Raw genomic sequence first — 20,585 nt, 5'->3', positions numbered from 1 at the left:
TATAATCGTTACAAAACTATACTCTGCCTTTCAGTGCGATATTTGGAGTTAACCGTTCAAGATCCCAGAACACTTTAATTGTATAATGTTAACAGTTCTCAAAGGGAACGGCATCGACATCGAGAAGAACATTGAGCTGCTTTAAACATGGCAATTAACTCATGACTTGAACCTGAGACATTTTGAGGCAGCAGCACAAAACAAAGTCTTTCACAGGAGTTTACATATGAGATTTCTTTAGATGAAACATCCACTTCTAAGCAAGTCAGGATTCGGTTGTGGAAACAGGAATCATCACTGTAGGATGGGATTTAATACAGGAATTAGATGCTTACAAAGTCTCTGGCAGGACTGGGGGAGGGGAAATCAGGAGCCACCACTTGTTGGCGTCAAGAGAAAACCATTGCAGCCGGGATCTGGAGATCAAGCAGCTGCTCCCACCACTGCCCCCCGCCCCCACCCGAGACCCCCCCCCCCTTAATATAGTGAATTTCCAAAAGAAAGAGCAGCTGGCAGATGGCCTCCACCTCCTTCCGTCTTTCAAATCTCAAGTGATTGTCTCTAACTGGTGGAACCCATCTGGCCTCCAGACCCTAAGAGTAAAGAAGTCTGGGAAATGTAGTTCCTAGTTTCACAGGAACAGGAAGTTACAGTACAGGAAGTTGTCCCCAAATGGGGGTGAACCGAGAACTGAAAGAGTGCATCCACGGGATCCACCATTAGGACGTTTAGTTTTATTTACAGGTGATAATGACAGAAGCAAAATAGTTGCTCACTGTTGAGCAACTATTATGCTCCTGGCACAATGCCAACCATTATATATATATATAATTTGACATTATATATATATATATATATATATATATATATAGGGGCACCTAATAATATATATATATATATATATATATAATATATATATTAAATGTCAAATTCTCATAACAGGTATATGTAGGTATTATTATTCCTGATTTACAAATGAGAAAAGCTGAGGCTTAGAAAAGCCTTGCAGGAGCTTAGGTCAGGAACTTCCCTTTCAGATTTGCCATTTATATGACTTGGCCAAAGGTGATGATTTTATTGCTGTTGAGAGGTGGACCAATTGCTTGGGAAATCTGGGCCTCAGTTCTCCACTGTGCTTTGGGTGTGGACACCTGCCTTCTGGAAAAGAGCCTCTTTTTCATCCATTGCTTTGACTACCCTCTCCCATCCTGAGATCCCCCACCCTGTTTTCAGATTCTAGTGGCTTCTGTATTATGTCTAGACTCCATTTTGGCTCCAACTCCTCCTTCTCTGGGTGTTCAGTCTGCCTTCTCTCTTCTTCCATCCTCAACTCTGGGATTTCAAAGTCTGAGCTTCTCTTCTGCAATATGCAAGTGTCTTCGGGGCAGCAGAGATTGCCATGGCTGAGTACCTTCGTGTCCTGGCACCCAACACAGTGCCTGGTAGATGGCAGGCTCTTCACAAGTGATGTAATGGACTCATGTGGTCAGTAAAACATGCCCTTTTTATAAACTCCCTCCCCACGAAACCCAAGCTGTCTCTTTGTTTTTGCTGAAATATTAAACAATTTGGGAGCTGAGAGTGCAATAAAAACTCAAAAAAGTTACCAAAGTTAGCTCAATTATAAGTCCTAGATCTAATATACACAAATTTATTCTTAAAACTTTTCTTTTTTTCCCTCTTTTTGGGGGTATTTTTTTATTGAAATATAGTAAACATACACTGTTATATTGTTTTTAGGTGTCCACTATACTCGTTTGACAATCCTACGCATTATCCAGTGCAGTGTTGTCACCATCTGTCATCATAAAGCAATATTACAATATTATTGACTATATTCTCTATGCTGTCCTTTTCATTTCTGTGTCTTACTTATTTTATAACTGGAAGTTTGTACCTTTTAACCCCTTCACCCGTTTCACCCATTCCCTGACCCACCTCCCTCTGGCAACCATGTTTGTTCTCTGTATTTAAGAGTCCGTTTGTTTTGTTTGTTTGTTTATTTTGTTTTTTAGATTCCCCATAATGAAATCTATTAATCTTAATATGAATGAAATCTTATTAATCTTAAAACTTCTAAAACTATTTTTTTTTAATTTTGTTTACTGTTTATTTTTGAGAGAGAGAGAGAGAGACATAGAGCACGAGCAGGGGAGGGGAGAGAAAGGGAGACACAGAGTCCGAAGCAGGCTCCGGGCTCCAACCTGTCCGCACAGAGCCCCACATGGGGCTCAAACTCAGGAACCGTGAGATCATGCCCTGAGCCAAAGTCAGATGCCCAACCGAGTCACCCAGGTGCCCCTAAAACTATTTTATTATATAAAAAGGTGGCTTTTACTTACAACATTGTTAGAAAAGTAGTTTTATACTTTCAAATGCAAATTACTATTTTCAAAATTAAAAAAAATTGAGTTGGGAATATATAGTACAAAACTCAAAAGGTTAAAAATGACACTTAGTGAAATGTAAGTTCTTCTCCTCCCTTTTTTTTTTCCAGATCCCCTGTTCTCTTCTAAGAGTCAACAACTGTTATTAGCTTCTTGTGTTTTCCTTAAGAGGTGATCTACAAAGAACTAATTACTAAGAATTTGTAAGGTCATTTTGGTCTCAATATCCTGGTCTTGGATTGTAAAGTTGTCTAAACTGGTTTTTAGAATGATAGTTGAGGTCAAATGACATCAGCAATAGTCTTTTTCATGATGCAAAAATCCTTTGCACTCATTAGAGAAACTTAAACTTGGGTAAGATGTGGAAGGGAAGGGGAGAGACGAAGGGGTAGTTAAAGCCACTTGTAATTAATGGGGAGTTCCGGTAACATGTCCCTTTCCTCTATGGAAATGGTGCAAGATATTGAATTTAAAGTCAGAAAGGGTACCAGTTTGGGGGAAATGTTCAGAGAACACACACTTTGCAAATAGCTCTATGAAAATAACTTACTTAAGGATAAGATGCGAATTATCTCAAGATTCCTAAGTTCTTATGAACATTGTATTTACCATGACTACAAGTGTATTATTAATGCATGAAATTATTGCTGGTTCATACATATATTGGCTAAGAATGAACTTGGGCAAAGTGTCTAAAAGCAAGAACAGAAAAGTGGTTCATAATACTCACCATAAGAAAATGTTGAATGGATCCTGGCCATTGTTTAGAAGAAGTTCAAGACGGTATAAGCAGCTATATTAATGAATTTTTAAGTATTTTTTTTCTCTGAGAAGGTCAATGGCTATGGCTAGAACTGCCCTGTTGATGGCCAAGGATGCATATGAGATAGAGAGAAAACTGCACATTTACCCCTGACGGGGGAGGGGAAAGGATGCCAGGGTGGTTTTTGTTTGTTTGTTTGTTCGTTTGTTTGAGAGAGAGCAAGTGGGGGAAGGGCAGAGAGAGATGGAGTGAGAGGGAAGCCAAAGCAGGCTTCTCACCAATCGCACAGAGCCTGATGTGGGGCTTGAACCCACGAACCGTGAAATCATGACCTGAGCCGAAACCAGGAATTTGACACTTAACCAGTTAAGCCGCCCAGGTGCCCCTGTGGGATGCCAGAGTGTTCTTATGAGCCAAGAGGACTTGTGGAAGGATCTGGCCTTAGGGTCGTTGTAAAACACTTATCTTTGAAGGCTTCTTGCCAAAGGACAAAGGCCATCAGCAAAAAGAGGCTGGAAGGTATCACTGGCTACAGAGGATGAAGATCGGATGAGAAGCACTTGGCCAGAGACCAGAATGGCCCCAGGGTCCCCAGGGAGTGACTTTGGTGAGGATTCCGCAAAGTGCTGTTGAAGAGAAGGAATCATCACTGGGAAACTGCCTCACCCAGAAGATGCAAACATCGTTCTATATCTGCCTTTGGTAAGGATGGTCTCTCCTGCCCCTTTCATGTCCTCCCAGCCTCTGTCTGGGGACGTCAGGGAAGGTGACCAGAAACCTTAATTCTCCCTTGTAACAAAACATATCCATAGGTTCCGGGGATTAGGGTATCTTTTGTGTTAGGGGTGCTATTCTGCCTACCATATTTGCTAAAATGAGATTGTCCTTTGGAGCTGAAACAGACCAAAGGACTTTTTATTGTTTAAGAGTGGCTAAACAAAATGTAAATTCAAAGCACAGTGAAATAAAACCTCCCACCCGTTGGGATGGCTACTATTGAAAACACAGAAAATAACAAGTGTTAGTAAGAGTGTAGAGACACCAGAACTCTTGGGCGCTGTTGGTGAGATTGCTAAATGGCACAACCACAACAGAAAACAGTTTGACGTTTCCTCAAAAAATCAAAACTAGAGCCACCATATGGTCTAGTCATTCCACTGGATCCCATACTTTGGAAAGCAGGGTCCAGAAGAGATATTTGCATAGCCATGTTCACGGCACTATTCACAACAGCCAAAAGGTGGGAGCAATCCAGATGTCCGTTGGTGGATGAATAGATAAACAAAATGTTGTCTCTACATACACTGGAATATCATTCAGCCTTCAAAACAAAGGAAGTGCCATCACATGCTACAACATGAATGAACCTTGAGGTCATTGTGCTACGTGAAATAAGCCAGTCACAAAAAGACAAATGCTGTTTGATTCTACTTATAAGAAGTATCTACGGTAGTCAAATTCGTAGAAACGGAGAATAAAGGGGTGGTTCATGGTGGGAAGCTGGGGCCGGGAAAAGGAGGAAAATGGGAGTTTTTGTTTAATGGGTAAAGAGTTTGAAATGACCTTTTTTTTTTTTTCCAGATGAAAAAGTTCTGGAGATCTGTTTCACCATAATGTGACTCTACTTGACATTTGCCAAACTATACTTAAAAATGGTTTAGATGGTAAATTTGATGTTATGTGTCTTTTAACCACCTTAAAAAAAAGAGTGAAAGATGTATGGGATCCAAAACCTCAGTAAAGTTTTCACTTCAGGGGAGATAAAGGTTGAATCCACAAATGTGGTTTGAATGGGCCCTGGGAAAAAGAATCGAGTTGTTTCCTGCTCGTATCCTATCTATCATGTCCCGCTATTGTGATATAATGGTTACCAGTTAACTATAAACAAGGCCAGTGTTCATTATTAAGGACTTGTTAAAAGAAAATTTTAAAGGAAATTTCATTTCTAGCTATGACATATAGATATAAACATTACGTAAGACTGTGTGTGTGTGTGTGTGTGTGTGTGTATAGAGAAATTTATATTTCTTTCTATGTACATGTAAAGTGACAGGACCATTCTTGGGCAGTTGGATCTGGTATACTTCAATGACTTAAGGTCAGATTGACCCCAGTGATATCATTATACCTATAGTTTATGTTGCATTAACATTTTTTTTTAAGTTCAGAAATATCGCTCAATCATTTGCTCTAGACCGAATGTTATGTCTCCTTAAAATTCCTATGTTGAAACCTAACCCTCAATGTTGTCTTTGGAGGTAGAACCTTGGCAGGTGCTTAGGACATGATGGGGGAACCCTCATGAATGGGATTAGTGCCCTTATGAAAGAGACCCCAGGGAGCTCCCTTCCCACTTCTGCCATGTGAGGACACAGTGAGAAGACTGTGACCTGGAAGAGGGCCCTCATCCAACCATGCTGGCACCTTAGATCTCAGATGTCCAACCTCCAGATCTGTGGGCAATCAATTTCTCTTGTGTTGAAGGCTCCCAGCCTGGGCTAACTTGTTCTCGCAGCCCAAATGGGATAAGACACCTAGCCTCGAAAGTCACACAGCACAGCCTCTACAATGTTCCCCATGTCAGCATCAAGATGCCTAGTCTAGTCACCTGCAAGGGAAGGGAAATTAGACTCCACCTTTTGGAGGTGGCAGTGTCCATGAATCTGTAGATGTATTTAAAAGCCATCATGCGACATGACTGGTTTTGCCAATGAAAAGTGAAATATGTCGCTTCTGGAGGGAAACCTTTAAGAGCTGGTGTGTGATTTTCCACATTCTTGTCCCTTGCCAATATCGAGGGGACATGTGTTGATACGGAGGAATAAAGCTGAGTCATTGCATGGGGGACAGCTGCCCTAGAAAGTAGCCCTGACATTTCAAAGGAACTTGCATGAGTGAGAAATAAACCTTTGTTGTTTTGAACAACTGAGATTTTGGAGTTACTGCATCATAACCCCATCTATCCTGACCAGTGTTCCTTCCCCAGCATCCAAATTTGCAAAATGGGTTGTTCAAGGACAATCCTGGAGACTAGAGTTCATGATTTAAAAAGATAGACTGGGGGCACCTGGTGGATCAGTCGGTTGGGCATCTGACTTTGGATCAGGTCATGATCTCATACTTTGTGGGTTTGAGTCCTGTGTTTGGGCTCTGTGCTGAAGCTCAGAGCCTGGAGCCTCCTTCAGATTCTGTATAATCTACTCTTTCCACCTCTCTCCCGCTTGTGCTCTCTCTCTCTCTCTCTCAAAAATAAATAAATAAACATTAATGAAAAAAAAAAAAAAGATAGACTGCATTACCAGTGCTCCCGATGCTCCCTTCACTATGGAGCAGGGGTTGGCAAACTATGGCCCATAGACCAAATCTAGTCCACTGTCTACTATTGGATAGCCAGTAAATAAGAATGGTTTTGGGGGCACCTGGGTAGCTCAGCTGGTTAAGCAACTGACTTCAGCTTAGGTCATGATCTCGTGGCTCACCGGTTCGAGCCCCCTGTCAGGCTCTGTGCGGACAGCTCAGAGCCTGAAGCCTGCTTTGGATTCTGTGTCTCCCTCGCTCTCTGCCCCTCCCCTGCTTGTGCTCTGTCTCTGCCCCTCAAAAATAAATAAAAACATTAAAAAAATTTTTTAAAAGAATGGTTTTTATATTTTTAAATAGTTGAAAAAAAACCGAAGATGAAGAATATTTCATGACATGTGAAAATTATATGAAGTTCAAATTCCTGTGTCCATAAAGATTTTTTTGGACCACATCGTGCTCATTCATTTAAGTATCACCGATGGCCGTTTGTGCGTCACAGCAGTGTTGAGTTGGTGTATGGCCTCCAAGGCCCAAATTATTTGCTATCTTCTGGCCTTTTGCAGAGTTTGCTAACCTTGGCCTAGCAGACGATAGTCTGGCAAAACACGGAATTTGACGACTTTGAAATGCGATTCAAGAAAATTGGACTGAATAGGTTTGAGAAACACCCTAACTGACCAATTTTCTTTGCATATATATTTTTATTGGCTCATGGGTGATATGGGCTAAAAAAAAAAAGTCTGAAGTTTAAAAGCTTCTTGAATAAGTACACAATGCAGTCCCTAAGAAATAAGAAATCAGGGTGACACAGTTTAATTTGCAATTGTTTCCCCCTCCTTACAATCTGTAGTGTCCTAGACTCAATGATATATGATAGCATAAATGACCCAAAGTGAAAGAATTCTCTGGAAATGTCTTTGAAAGGCTAATTATGATTAACAGTCTGACTCATCAGCTCTTTCTTCCATTTATTTACTCCACTCTTGGCAAGTGGCCAGCTAAACATAATCCAGCGGGCTGTGACTTCTTGCAGTTGCTTGGGTATCCAGGTAGAGCATTACGATTGAGGAGTCTTCAATCCTAGGGCGTTTTCTGAATTGCACTCAGCCGTGTGGGAGACCTGGAACAGCAAGCCGCGGCAGGAGCGCCTTAGGCGCGTGCTGTTCCCAATCTTGCTGAGAAATGCTCGTCTCCACACCAAGAAGGTTAGTAACTGCTGCCAGAGAGGTCTGGGATGAGTGTTTATTTGTTTTCTGTCGTCTCCGTTGTCAGCACTTCTGAGAATGGCAGCTGACGCGTCCTTACTTTAGAGAATTCAGCCACTGGTTTCTGGTAAAATATAGGAAAACTAAAGATCTAAGATGAAATAAAGGTGTTGTTTTTTGTTTTTTGTTCTTGTTTTTGTTTCTTGTTTTCTGGTTTTTTTGTTTGTTTTTGTTTTGTTTTGTTTTGTTTTTTGTTTGTTTGGGTTTTTTGTTGTTGTTTGTGTTTAAGACTCGCCTACACGGGCAATGAAATATAGTCTGGATTAATCCTAAATCCTTATCTGGAGTTGTAGGGATCATAAAGACACAGAGCCTTCTTCCCGGTAACTGCACCTGTAAATGGATCCTCCACTACAGAGGTCTTGGCGGAAAAAGTCTAGAAAACACATCTGTTACTGTCAAAAGCGCAAGTAACAAGAATGATCAAATCTTGGGGACCCTGTGGACCAAGCGGGACCCAAGTGTGGGGTCTGACTTTGGGGGGAGGGAGGGATCCGACTGCTTGATTGTGTGAGTTTTTTGAAGTCAGGCTTATGGAGGCATAATTTACATACAGTAAAATTCACCCCTTTTGGATGTAGGTTCTGTGAGTCTTGACAAAAGTAGAGAGCTACGTGATACCAATACCCTCAAGACAGAGAACAGTTTCTTGGGGCGCCTGGGCAGCTCAGTTGGTTTAGCGTCTGACTTTGGCAGTTTGTGAGTCGGAGCCCTGCATCGGGCTCTCTGCTCTCAGTGCCGGGCCAACTTCAGATCCTGTCTCCCTCGGTCTCTGCCCCTTCCCCCTTGCTCTCTGTCTCTGTCAAAATAAATAAACTTTAAAAAAAAAAAAAGAGAAAGACAAAGAACAGTTTCTTCACCCCAGGAAGTTCCTTTTGGCCCCCTGGCAGTCAATTCCCTCCTCTAACCCTGGCCCCCAGCCCAGAGCAACTACCAATTTGTGTTTTGTTCCTCTCCTTTTTCCTTCTCTAGAAGGTCATACAATTGGCATCAGATAAATGAAATTATACCATTACCAGCTATTATGGACTGAATTGTGTTTTTTCCCCCAAATTCATATATTGAAATCCTAATCCCAAGGACCTTAGAATATGACTATATTTGGAGATAGGGCCTCTCACAAGATAATTAAGGTTAAATGAGGTCATTTGAGTGGACCCAAATCCAGTGTTTGCTGTCCTTATAAGAAGCAACAATAGAAATCTCTCTCTACACACACACACACACACACACACACACACACGAAAAGGCCATGTAGGGACACAGCCAGAAGGTAGCTGTGAGCAAGCCAGGAAGAGAGCTCTCCCCAGAAACCAACCTTGCTGACTCTTTGATCTTGGACTTCTGGCTTCTAGAACTGTGAGAAAATAAATGCATTTCCGTGGTCTCAGTCACCCAGTCTCTGAGATTTTATCACGGCAACTCTGGAAGACTAATGCACCCGCCTTATGAGTCAGGCTTTCTTCAGCAAATATAATGCTCTTGAGATCATCCATGTTGTTGCATGAATACTTGGTTATTTATTGCTGAGTGGTGTTTATTGCAGACTATGTACATTTATTGCAGGAATGAACCACAATTTCTTGACCAGTCCACCTGTTGATGGACATTTGGGTTACTTCCCAATTTAGTCTTTGGCCCTTACAAATAAAGTTGCTATGAACATCTATGTACAGGTCTTTATGTGGACCTATGTTTTTGATTTTTTTTAACATTTATTCACTTTTTTGAGAGAGAGAGAGAGAGAGAGAGAGAGACAGAGTGTGAATGGGGGAGGGGCAGAGAGAGAGGGAGACACAGAATCGGAAGCAGGTTCCAGGCTCTGAACTGACAGCACAGAGCCCGACGTAGAGCTCGAACTCACAGACCATGAGATCATGACCTGAGCTGAAGTTGCATGCTTAACCGACTGAGCCACCCAGGCGCCCCGATGTGGACCTGTGTTTTCATTTCAATACCTACAGGGGGATTACTGGAGGAAATGATAATCATAGGTTTAATTTTACAAAAACTACCGAGACTGTTTTCCAACATGGCTGTACCATTTTGCATTCCCAACAGCCATACGTGTGATTCCTAGTTGTTCTGCATCCTTGTCTCCTCTTGGTATTGTCAGTCTTTTAAATTTTAGCCATGTGGATGGGTATATAATGCTATCTCACTGGGGCTTTAATTTGCATTTCCCTGATGGCCAGTGATGTTGAGCATCTTTCTGTGTGCTTAATTTGCCATTTATGTTTCTTCTTTGACAAAGCATCTGCTCAAATCTTCTGCCCTCCCCACTGGAAAGAAAAATTGGCCGTTGTGTCTTTTTAATTACCAAGTTGCAAGATTTTTTTGTATATTCTGGATTTGAGTCCTTCAGCAGATACGTGTTTTGTAAAAATTTTCTTTTGGTCTTGGCTTGGTTGTTTGTTGTTGTTATTTTCCTAAAAGTCTCTTCCAAAGAACAGTAGGTTTTCATTTTGATCAAATTCAATTCATATATATTTTTTTCTCTTACAGGTCATGTTTTTTTTTTTTTAATGTCCTATCTAAAATCTTTGTCTAACTCAAGGTCTCTATTAGTTTTCTATTACTGCTGTAGCAAATTACTACAAGTTGAGTGGCCTAAGACAACCCAAATTTGTTATTTCACGGTTCTATAGGTCAGAAGTGTGGTTTCCTTGGCCAGTTTCTCTGCTCTGGGTTTCAAAAGGCCAAAATCTAGGTGTTGGTTGGCTGAGCTCTTGCTGAGAGGCTCAAGAAGAATCCACTTCCTTGGAAGAATCCAAGTTCATTCAGGTTGTTGGTAGGCCCCATTTCCTTGAGGTCACAGGACTGGGATCTCCATTTCCTTGTCAGTTTCAGCCGGGGCTGCTCTTAGCTCCCAAAGGCTTCTCTCTGATGCTCGCACTTTGGGGCCTAACTCTCAGAGCCAGTAAGAGTACGGGGAATCCTTCTATAGTTGGAATCTCTAATTTTCTCTTCTGCTGTAGCTGGAGCAAGTTCTCTGCTTTTAAGGATCACATGATTAGATTAGGCTCACTTGGATACTCTCCATATTTTAAAGTCTGTAACTTTAATTACATCTGCAAAGTCCCTCTGCCATAGAACTTAACATATCCACAGGTTCTAGGGGATTAGGGAATGGACATCTTTGGGAAGTCATCCTGCTGACCACAGTCTCAAATATCCTCTCTCATATTTCTTCTAGAAGCTTATTGTGTTACCTGTTACAATTTGGTCTATGATCCATTTTTTTTAAAGTTTATTTATTTATTTTGAGAGAGAGAGTGTGAGAACATCAGCAGTGGAGGACAGAGAGAGACGGAAAGAAAGACAATACCAAGCAAGCTCCACGATGTCAGGGCAGAGCCCAATGCAGGGCTCAATCTCATGAACTGTGAGATGGTGACCTGAGCTGAAATCAAGAGTCGGACGCTTGACCTACTGAACCACCCAGGTGCCCCTATGATCCATTTGATTTTTGTATGTGGTATGAGATTATGAGGTTGATTTTCTTTTGTTTTCTTTTTAATTTTTTTTACATATGGATAGTCAATTGTTCTAGAACTATTTGCTGCACACGTTAGTTTTTTTTTTTTAATTTCTATCATGATGAAAAGTTGTGATTTTTATGGTTTCAGAACAAACAGAATCATGATTCATGTCAGCTGATTTCATGAGCAGTCCAATCATATTTCTGGCATTTACAAAAAATATTTTTCTCTGGGAATTTTTAGGAGTTGAGACATATGGCACCCCATTCCCCTTCTCACCTTCTAAACACACTCAGTGTTACAGATGGCCATGGAATCCATGGCTTCGTGGGCTCAGGGGTGCTCTACAATTCTCTACAATTGAAGGAAACCATAAAAAGACCCCTGGTTTTCCCTTCTTACTTCTGTAGGGTAAGACAGGCATTTCCCTGAGAGTGGGGGAAAAAAGGAAGCAGGTAAGAGGGAGTGAGAGGGCCAGGTGAGGGCAGGGTTGCAGGGGTAGGGGCAAGACACGGTAAACTTCCCCAAGAAGGAGAGATTTGAGCAAAAGACTTAAGTATGAGAGAGTGAACCATGGGTGCTTGTAGGGGCAAGAAACTTCCAGGCCCAGGGAAATGCCACAGGAAATGTGGCAAGAGCCCCCACCAATGAGCAGGAGCCCCTGGTGTCCAGGAACAGTGAGGGGGGTGAGTGAGGAGCAGAGGACCCAGCAAAAGGGAGAGGAACTGGTGTGGTTGGGATGGGGGTTGGCAAGGTGGAAGTGGGGACACCAGGAAAGCTAACGCAAAACCTGGGCAATGATGGTTTTCCAGTGGAGGTGAGGACATGTGCCCCATTCTGCATTTATGCCACCTCACGACACAGCCAGAAAATCGAGGGCCCAATCATGGGCTGTGGATGTTTGCTGACTTCCTGCCTCTCATCTGGAATGTCACCGGGGCTGGATCATGGGCTAGATCAGGAATTTCCACCCCAAGGAGCTGGGGGAGGGGTGGAGTGGGGAAGTGAGGTGGGAATGGTGTCTTGCCATGAATATCTTTGAGAAAATATTGCCCTACCTTTTAAAGAAGATTCCCCCCCCCCCCCCCCCCCCACACACACACACACAAAAATACTTGGCGAAAAGAAGAACAAGGGGCGGCCAGGTCTCAGGAATTCTGTCCTCACAGCTTCCCTCTGTCCCCAGGTTTGTCTCCCTAGGCATAGAGTCTCCCTGGGCTGGGGCTGGGGTCACTATTTTCTTAAAAAAAATTTTTTTAATGTTTATTTATTTTTGAAAGAGAGGGAGAGAGAGAGAGAGAGAGAGAAGAGGAGGAGGGGCAGAGAGAGAGGGAGACACAGAATCCGAAGCAGGCTCCAAGCTGTCAGCACAGAGCCCGACGCGGGGCTCGAACCCACGAACTGTGAGATCATGACCTGAGCCAAAGTCGGACGCCCAACCGACTGAGCCACTCAGGCACCCCTGGGGTCACTATTTTCTTTGGGGATCCCCCTGCTTGGCCTTAGTCGGATGGTGGATTCTGGTCAGCCTGATGGAAGCTAGTCATCTGTGCTGTGTCTGGGCTGAGGCATGCAGAGCAATGGGACCTCAGCTCCGTGGACCATTGATGGGCTCTGCCAGCTAAATAGGACTCTGAATCCTTCCCGGGGATTAGGAGCAGGGGTCAGAAGCAAAGCAAGTCTTCAGTGTAAGGTGTGTTTCAATTTTAGGTATTTTAGGACAGAAGTTAGAGCCTAGAGTGGACCCCCCTGACCCCCATACATATACTCTCTGCCCGTTCTGCCATGAAAATAGCAGTCCTTCTCCCACCCCCTGCACTCCCTGAAAAGCCTAGACACTGGGAATTTGGTCATTGAATCACTTAGAGGGAAGGGGGTGGTTGTACTAGGGGCACCCCCCCCCCCCGCCTCCCCTACTTCCTGTCTTCACCTCCCCTGGACCCTAGATGGTGGGTGACCGTGGGGCTTCTTTCAAGATGCTTCAGTGCCTCCTTGGGGCCTCTGGTCCTCGGCTCTGGGCCCTTCCTGCCTTCACTTCCTGCTTCCGCTGCAGCCATTGTAGTACAGCATTTCTACCCTGGACCTGTCACTATTCTGGATTCCTTGTTCTTCGCAACTGTCTACAGCCCAAATCCAACGAGGGTGCCCGCCAGCCACCTGGGGGTGATTTCACATTCAAATATGATACCGGACAACATCCAAGCAAAGCTTCATAACAAATGTAGGTGTCTCCAGTCTCTCAAGATTGACCTGCAGCAAAGCGTGTCAAAGATGTCTCCACTCTCTCTCTGAAGTCCTGTTGACAGTTGTGAGGTGACAACCTTCCCTCCCTCATCTTCCTCCCACCCCCACCGCCCCCAGGGGACCCACCCTGCTGCTTTTCTTCCCAGCCCTCTCCCTCCCCCCACCACCCATTGCTTTCTCCTCCTGGTTTAGCTTTCCCTTCATTCTTTTCTTATTATTGTTTCTGGAAGCTGGTTCTATTTGAGTAAATGCTTAAATAAACTAGAAAAGTTAAAGCTAAACACCCCCACACCCCCAAACAAAACAACCAGGAAATCAAGCAAAGCACAAATGTGTGCTAACTCGCCCTGCAGGGCGGGGAAGCTCTTGCTATTAAGTAGCAGGCTCCAAGGCATTAGCTACATTTGTTCTTGGGTCAGAAGATAAAAGCTGAGTCTTATCAAAGGGTAAGGGATGTCAGTCAGACTTCATTGTGGCAAAAAAAGGGTCACCTCGAAAACCTGTTAAGCTTGTTACAAATGCCACTTTCTGGGCATCAGTCCCAGAGACTCCCATTCAGGGCCAGGGGCCCTGGAATCTGCATATTCACAGGCTTCCTGGTGATTCTGAAGGGGTGGTCCACGGACCCTTTCAGTCTTGCAAATGGAAGATTCCAGAATCCAGCTGGAAGAGGCTGCTGGCCACCTCCAGGCTGGGCCTCCCCGCAGACCCCAGCCTCTGAACTGCACAGCCCCCTTTCCAGCCCAAGTTCCCAATGCACCTTGTTACACTACATTGACCGTGAGGTTTGAAGTTTGTAATAAAGCACAGATGGGACCTTGCCTTTGTTACAGTAAGGAAATCCTCAGTCACCGCAGAAGTCCAGAGTGCCTGCCACTCTCAGAACTGGGTTCAGAGCCTGTCCTGGGGTAATAGGAAATGATCTTCTTTGTATCAGCTCTGCCCGAACTTTCCAAGGAGTTCAGACCTCGGGCCCAAGGGTCCAGGTCTGAGGAACTGGAAACTGAGATGGTTTCCCAGGCACAGGCTACGCATGTAAATCAGGCATGGTCCAGATATGGAAACAGCCAAATCTGCCCTCTGGCCTCTGCCTGGGCAAATTCAGGCTGTGCTGGCATTTGTAGGTGCCACAGGGTGGCCTGGCTCTCTCTCTCTAATCAGATGCCAATGGCTGATCATGGATCAAAGCTGTCCCCAGTGCCAATGCATCTCATCTCTGGTCTTGTCCAAGGGACACACCTGGTGGCACCTTGCCCGTAGGCATCCTATGCTGGGAGGGTCTTCTTTGAGTGGCACTCCCTCTACTAGATGGCTCTGGAGATGCGAGTGGCCTGCTTGCGACCAGGGGAAGAGTGAGGAAGACAGTAGCTTCTTGGATTTTATGATCTCATGGTTGCTTCACATGGTACGGCTGTTGAAATGGATAGGGTCTGTGCTCTTCTTTTTTCCAGGGATGATGGCAGAAGGGAGAGCCTGGAATCCCGTAGCCTATACACCCAATTTCAGGAGGGGAGGAGCTCTATGGGATGGCATGGGAGCATCTTTAGGAGGAAAGAAGCAGTCAGGCTCCTCAGGGCTCAGGGGAGGGAAGGAGAGAGGTCAAGTCTCACAGCAGAACCGACCAGGTCAGCTGGAGGCAGAGGTCCAAGCCACCTGCAGGATGTGAGCCTGCTTGCAGGGCCTGGCTCTGCCAGAGCTCGGAGAGAATCTTGAGAAAGGTAGTCAGCCCAGATGCTGATTGCCCATTAAGTCTACCTTCCCCGAGAGCAAGTGTACTTGACCGGGAGACCATGCCTTCCCAGCTCCTAAGAATGCGTTTTCCGAGGTTGAATTTCTGGTATCAGCTGGAGGGGGGAACATATTCTTAGACACATTTCCTCCGTCACTCTTGGGCGGGGGAAGACCTAAGCTCTGAGCAAGCCCTGGCCAGGGGAAGTGGGGGGGGGGGGGCAGAATGGAACTGAGCTGAACCAGGAAGGGAGAAACAGCCTGGGGGCAGAGCTAGAAGGGGTCCCTGGGAGGAGGCGATTGACGAGTGTGCAGGCATCTGCTGGTTTCATTAAGAATTTTTGTTGTTTCAGGATTTTATTATTCATTTATTTAAAAAAAATTTTTAAGGGTATTTATTTATTTTGAAAGACAGGGAGAGCAAGCAGCGGAGGGGCAGAGAGAGGGAGAGGGGAGAGAGAATCCCAACCAGGCTCTGAGCTACCAGCACAGAGCCCAATGTGGGGTTCAGACTCACGTACCGTGAGATCATGACCTGAGCCAAAACCAAGAGTCAGACGCTTACCTGACTGAGACGCCCAGGGGGCCTTCAAGGTTTTATTTTTAAATAATCTCTACACCCCACGTGTGGCTTGAACTTACAACCCTGAGATCGAGAGCTGCATGCTCACCATTCACCAGCCAGGAGAACCCAGAGTTTTTAATGTCTAAGGACATCGGTGCTGACACAGGGTGAGCCTGGGGCGGGGGGGGGGGGGGACTCAAGGGAAGGACACTGAGGGGAGGATGAGGGACAGCTGAATGCAGGAGAATAAACCAAATCCCACGGTTACAGGTAGAAATAGTGAAAACCAGGGGAGCAGTATGGCAACAAAAGGGAGCCAAAGGGAGAGATGGTTCCAGAGACGGGGTCTTGGTTGTCATGGCAACTATACTGACAGTGGTTGAAACTTTGAAAGAAACAAATTTGAAAGAAACAAACATTTGAAAGAAACAAATGACTCTTGTAGTGTTGTTGGGTTTCTTTTTCCTGGTATGGAGTAAGCCAGAGCTGTGATAGGGGAGAGAGAAAGAGAGAGAGAGAGAGAGATTCAGCTTGCCTGTGCCAGAATGGATGAGGGTCACAATGGATGTGAGATTGTTTATTTTCTTTTTTTGTTTATTTATTTATTTTGAGAGAGAGAGAGAGCGCGCGCGCATAAGTAGGAGAAGGGCAGAGAGAGAGAGAGAGAGAGAGAGAGAGGGAGAGAATCCCAAGCAAGCTCCATGCTATCAGCACACAGCCCAACACAGGGCTTGATCCCATGAACGGCAAGATCATGACCTGAGCCAAAGTCAAGAGTCAGATGCTCAGCCCAACCAATTGAGCCACACAGCCACCCCTGGATGTGAGATCATTTAGTACCCAGCAATCCTGGCCACTGGTAAGCCACTGGAGTGGGGGGATCTTTTGTCATGAGACACCAAGAATGTGCTAGGAGGAGAAATCTGTACGGAAGGGATGACCATATCTAGGACCCACCCTTCCCTCCCAGAATGGCATCAGGAGTGGCAGTCTTTGTGATCATGTTTGTCCTCTTCCCACATAATAAAAGGAATTCTATTTCATTACAAGCTTTTCTGAAGTCAGGGTTCAAACTGCCTCCACCCTTTCCTGGATCGTAGGTGAAGTCAGTCCATATGGTAGTTCACACTGCTGTGGAAACACTGGGGAATCTCTGTTCATTGTCTGTTTATTAGTCGGCGACACCAGGTGCTGAAATGGGAACGCCAACACACTCCCCACAGAGTGCCTCTTGGAGGAGGACATTGGGCTCCGAAGGTGGCCCTCACTGCTTGTATCAGTCAGCTCTGGCTGCCACAACACAGCCCCACAGCCTGGGCACCTTGGACAATAGACATTTATTTTTCACGGGCCTGGAGGTTGGAGGTCCCAGATGGAGGTGTCAGCGGTCTCCATTCCTGGTGAGATTTTGCTCCTGGCTTGGAGTGGGGCCTCCTCCTTCCTCCTCTCCTCACATGCCCTTCTTCTGCACATGTAGGATGATCTCTGGGGCCTCTTCCTCTTTTTATAAGGGCACTAATCTTATTCAAGCCTACGCTTGTGACCTCATCCAACCATTAACACCCTCTTCCAAGCCCTGTGTCCAAGTATGTCACAGTGGGGGTTAGGGCCTCAATATAAGAATTTGGTGGGAGGACACAATTTAGTCCATAACACTTCTCCACTGGCACTAAGAGTGAAAAAAAAAAAATCAAAAACACAGATCAGGACAACTTAGTAGTTGCAGAAAGCTTTTTACTTTTGTCTTCAGAGAAGAAAACCATTGTGGTAGGAAAAGTTTACTTGGTCAACAGATAGAGCTTAGCATTATTCAAATGATAAAAAAAATCATTAGTTCACAAAGATTGACCACAGACTTGCAGTTGTTTTAAGTTAGTATGTTTAAGGTTTAGACAAATGACCTCAGAAGAAGAGTGCTTCCCAGAATTTATTTTTTCTTTTTTTAAAATGATAAATAAGGAGGACAGAGAATGGATAGCTAGCATATGGATAATAGATGTTCTTGAAAGAGAGCCCAGAACAAAAGGATCAGAAAGATTTAATGCAGCTGCTGAAAAAAAAGAAGCAGGGATGTATATTGTAAGGGCTCAGTGTGCTAGGCAAGATCAATGATAAGAATATTACATTGAATCCTATCCTGTCAAAAATATATAGCGATAGAGAGAAAGGGGAAACTGGATATGTGTCCACATACCGACAAAGAAATGGAATTCTGGCTGAATGCAGGCTTCACCGTTGTAGGATAAAATGCCCAGACACAGTGGGCCAAAGTCTAAATCGATTTTGAAGGTGAGAAGTTGTGATAAAATACATATTGTACCCCAGTAGTGAGTTTAGGAAAACAAAAGAAGACATTCAGAGCTGTGCAGATTCAGAAAACATGCCACCCGGGAACTTTTCTTTTAAAATTACTTAAAACATTTTTTTTTAAGTTTTATTTATTTTTGAGAGAGAGAGACAGAGTGTGAGTGGAGGGGGGTAGACAGAGAGGCACAGAATCCGAAGCAGGCTCTTGGCTCTGAGCTGTCAGCACAGAGCTCGATGCTAAATTTCAAACTCATGAACCATGAGATCATGATCTGAGCTGAAGTCAGACGCTCAACCGACTGAGCCACCCAGGTGCTCCTTCTTTTAAAGTTAGTTAAACGTATACTTCACTGATGGGAAGAAGGAGCCAAAAAAGAAGCAAGGCAAAGTCACGGCAAAAAAAAGACTTTAATTCACACCATTAATATTGCTCTCACGAACATGGGTGATTGTATTACACACATTTTTAACTTTTGCTTTTCAATTCTGGTGTATATTTGACATAACAAATGATTTATGCAATGTAAAAATAACAAAGTAATGACATATATAATTGAATAAAATTAAAATAATTAATATAGAGTAAAAGTGAACATTTACTAATTATCATAAAGAGCTACATTGTAAAACAGTGAATAGACTGGAATAAGGGGACTGAGAGGTACAAAAGGTGAAAATTATTTTGGCCTAAATGTGTGGCTCATTAAAGATATTTTATTTTGTTTTTTATTTTATTTATTTTATTTTTTATCTATTTTTGAGAGAGAGAGAGAGAGAGAGAGAGAGACAGAGACAGAGACAGAGACACGAGAGTGAGCAAGGGAGGGGCAGAGAGAGAGGGAGACACAGAACTCAAAGCAGGCTCCAGGCTCTGAGCTGTCAACACAGAGCCCGATGCGGGGCTTGAATTCATGAACCGTGAGATCATGACCTGAGCTGAAGTCAGATGCCCAACTGACTGAGCCACCCAAGTACCCCTATTTTTTATTTTTTTAAGTTTACTTATTTATTTATTTATTTTTAGAAGTAGGGGGAGGGGGGAAGAGAGAGAGAATCCCAAGCAGGCCCTTCAGTGTCAGTGCAGAGTGCAACATGGGGGGTGATCCCACCACCCTAGGATCATGACCTGAGCAGAAATCAAGAGTCAGATGCTCAGCTCACTGAGCCACCCAGGTGCCCCTTGGCTCTGACATTTAAAAAATAAGTTAAAAATACATTCACAAAACTTGCAGGTAAATATTGGGAGAATTAAAAACTGTTACAGATGCTTTCCAGAGTAGAAGGTGAAGACAAAGAAAATGTCGACAAAAATCATGGGAAAGTATTCCAAAGAGAAGGAATAAAATGATATGGCAGAAATAAGGCTAACTACAAACAACTCATGCATGAATGACTTCATAGAAAACTATAAAAGTGGACCTGATTCAAAAGCAAGAGAATACCTGAATAGTTGAATGACCATGAAAAAGCAGAGATCATGGTCAATATTACTTCTCAAAAGAATGATGGGCTATATAATTTTATGAGCTGGTTCTTTGAAAACATTATAAACTATTCCAGAGCATATAAAAAGGTAGAAGATGTTAGGGATTATCGTACCCAGCTGGGGTGGCCCTACATCTGATTATGACAGGACATAAAAGTGTGAGGACCAACCTCTTTCATAAGTACAGGAACAAAAATTCTGAAAAACACTCTCTGCAATGATATTGAAATATATATATATATTGCATTGCATACAATCAATTGCATACAACTTTAGAATTCAGTTTAGTTTCTTTTTCATAGTGATGTGAGGGTAGAAATTCTGAAGCTATTGTTGTAGTATTGTTTTAGTTGAACAAATGAGTATATATACTGTGGGAGAAGAGAGATGTAAATATTGAGAAGGAAGAGGCCTTAGATGGGGATGAGAAGTGTATTTCACACACACACACACACACACACACACACACACACACACTTTTAGGTGTAGAAAGAAAAGACAGGTGTGATGATGGTACAAGGCTCTGGCTTTGAGTCAAGAGGGCAGCCAATAACATTCTAGACTCACTGGCTGTCTAAAGATGGCCAGGGTCACATCATCTGGATCCTGAAGTTGGGGTGCCTTAGTTTTTCTAGAACAGTGTCAAAGAGTCTGGAAGCTGTTCTCATTGGCTTTGCAAAAAATAAACATCTCTTTGAGGTCCTTTTCAAATTCTGCCTCCAAGTCCAATCCTATCTGACCAAAGTCAGAAGACTGAAAGACCAAAAAAAAAAAAAAAAAAAAAAAGGCAAACAAACAGATGTCTAAGGACAAAGAATCAGGACCATCAAATCACTTGCATTTTTTGGAGCCCCGCCCTCCCTGTCCTGAATGCAGTGCTTCCCCATCAGCCAGGCAGTGTGTGTGTGTGTGTGTGTGTGTGTGTGTGTGTGTAGTTTGGGGGGGAAATGCTGCTGCCATAATATTAAAATGGATGAGCCTCTGCCCAGTTCCTAACTTGGAACTGATAAATGGTCAGGGCTGGAGAGCTGATTTTGATCACAGCAAAGCCCGAACTT

General features: G+C 43.7%; 1 protein-coding gene and 2 long non-coding RNA genes across 3 annotated transcripts in view; 1 reads left to right on the top strand and 2 right to left on the bottom strand.

The window, feature by feature from the left end:
* Positions 1-930: 930 nt before the first annotated feature.
* On the top strand, positions 931-8,737 carry LOC131496517 (uncharacterized). Its single transcript, XR_009254527.1, has 2 exons — positions 931-3,852; positions 4,732-8,737. It is a non-coding gene; the product is annotated as an uncharacterized LOC131496517 (long non-coding RNA).
* An 8,147-nt stretch (positions 8,738-16,884) lies between these two features.
* LOC131496513 (uncharacterized) lies at positions 16,885-19,763 on the bottom strand. The gene is made up of 2 exons (XR_009254519.1): positions 18,973-19,763; positions 16,885-18,313 (listed from the first exon to the last, which is right to left on the bottom strand). It is a non-coding gene; the product is annotated as an uncharacterized LOC131496513 (long non-coding RNA).
* Positions 19,764-19,806: 43 nt separating this feature from the next.
* LOC131496502 (sp110 nuclear body protein-like) overlaps positions 19,807-20,585 on the bottom strand; it is a 35,350-nt gene continuing 34,571 nt past the window's right edge. The window contains 1 exon segment of the mRNA XM_058702128.1: positions 19,807-20,280. Within this exon segment, the coding sequence (XP_058558111.1) occupies positions 20,170-20,280 (111 nt within the window). The 3' untranslated portion in view covers positions 19,807-20,169.

This window comes from Neofelis nebulosa, chromosome 2, assembly GCF_028018385.1.
Source record: "Neofelis nebulosa isolate mNeoNeb1 chromosome 2, mNeoNeb1.pri, whole genome shotgun sequence".
Taxonomy (NCBI): domain Eukaryota; kingdom Metazoa; phylum Chordata; class Mammalia; order Carnivora; family Felidae; genus Neofelis; species Neofelis nebulosa.
This window is presented reverse-complemented; position numbering and strand designations above follow the sequence as displayed.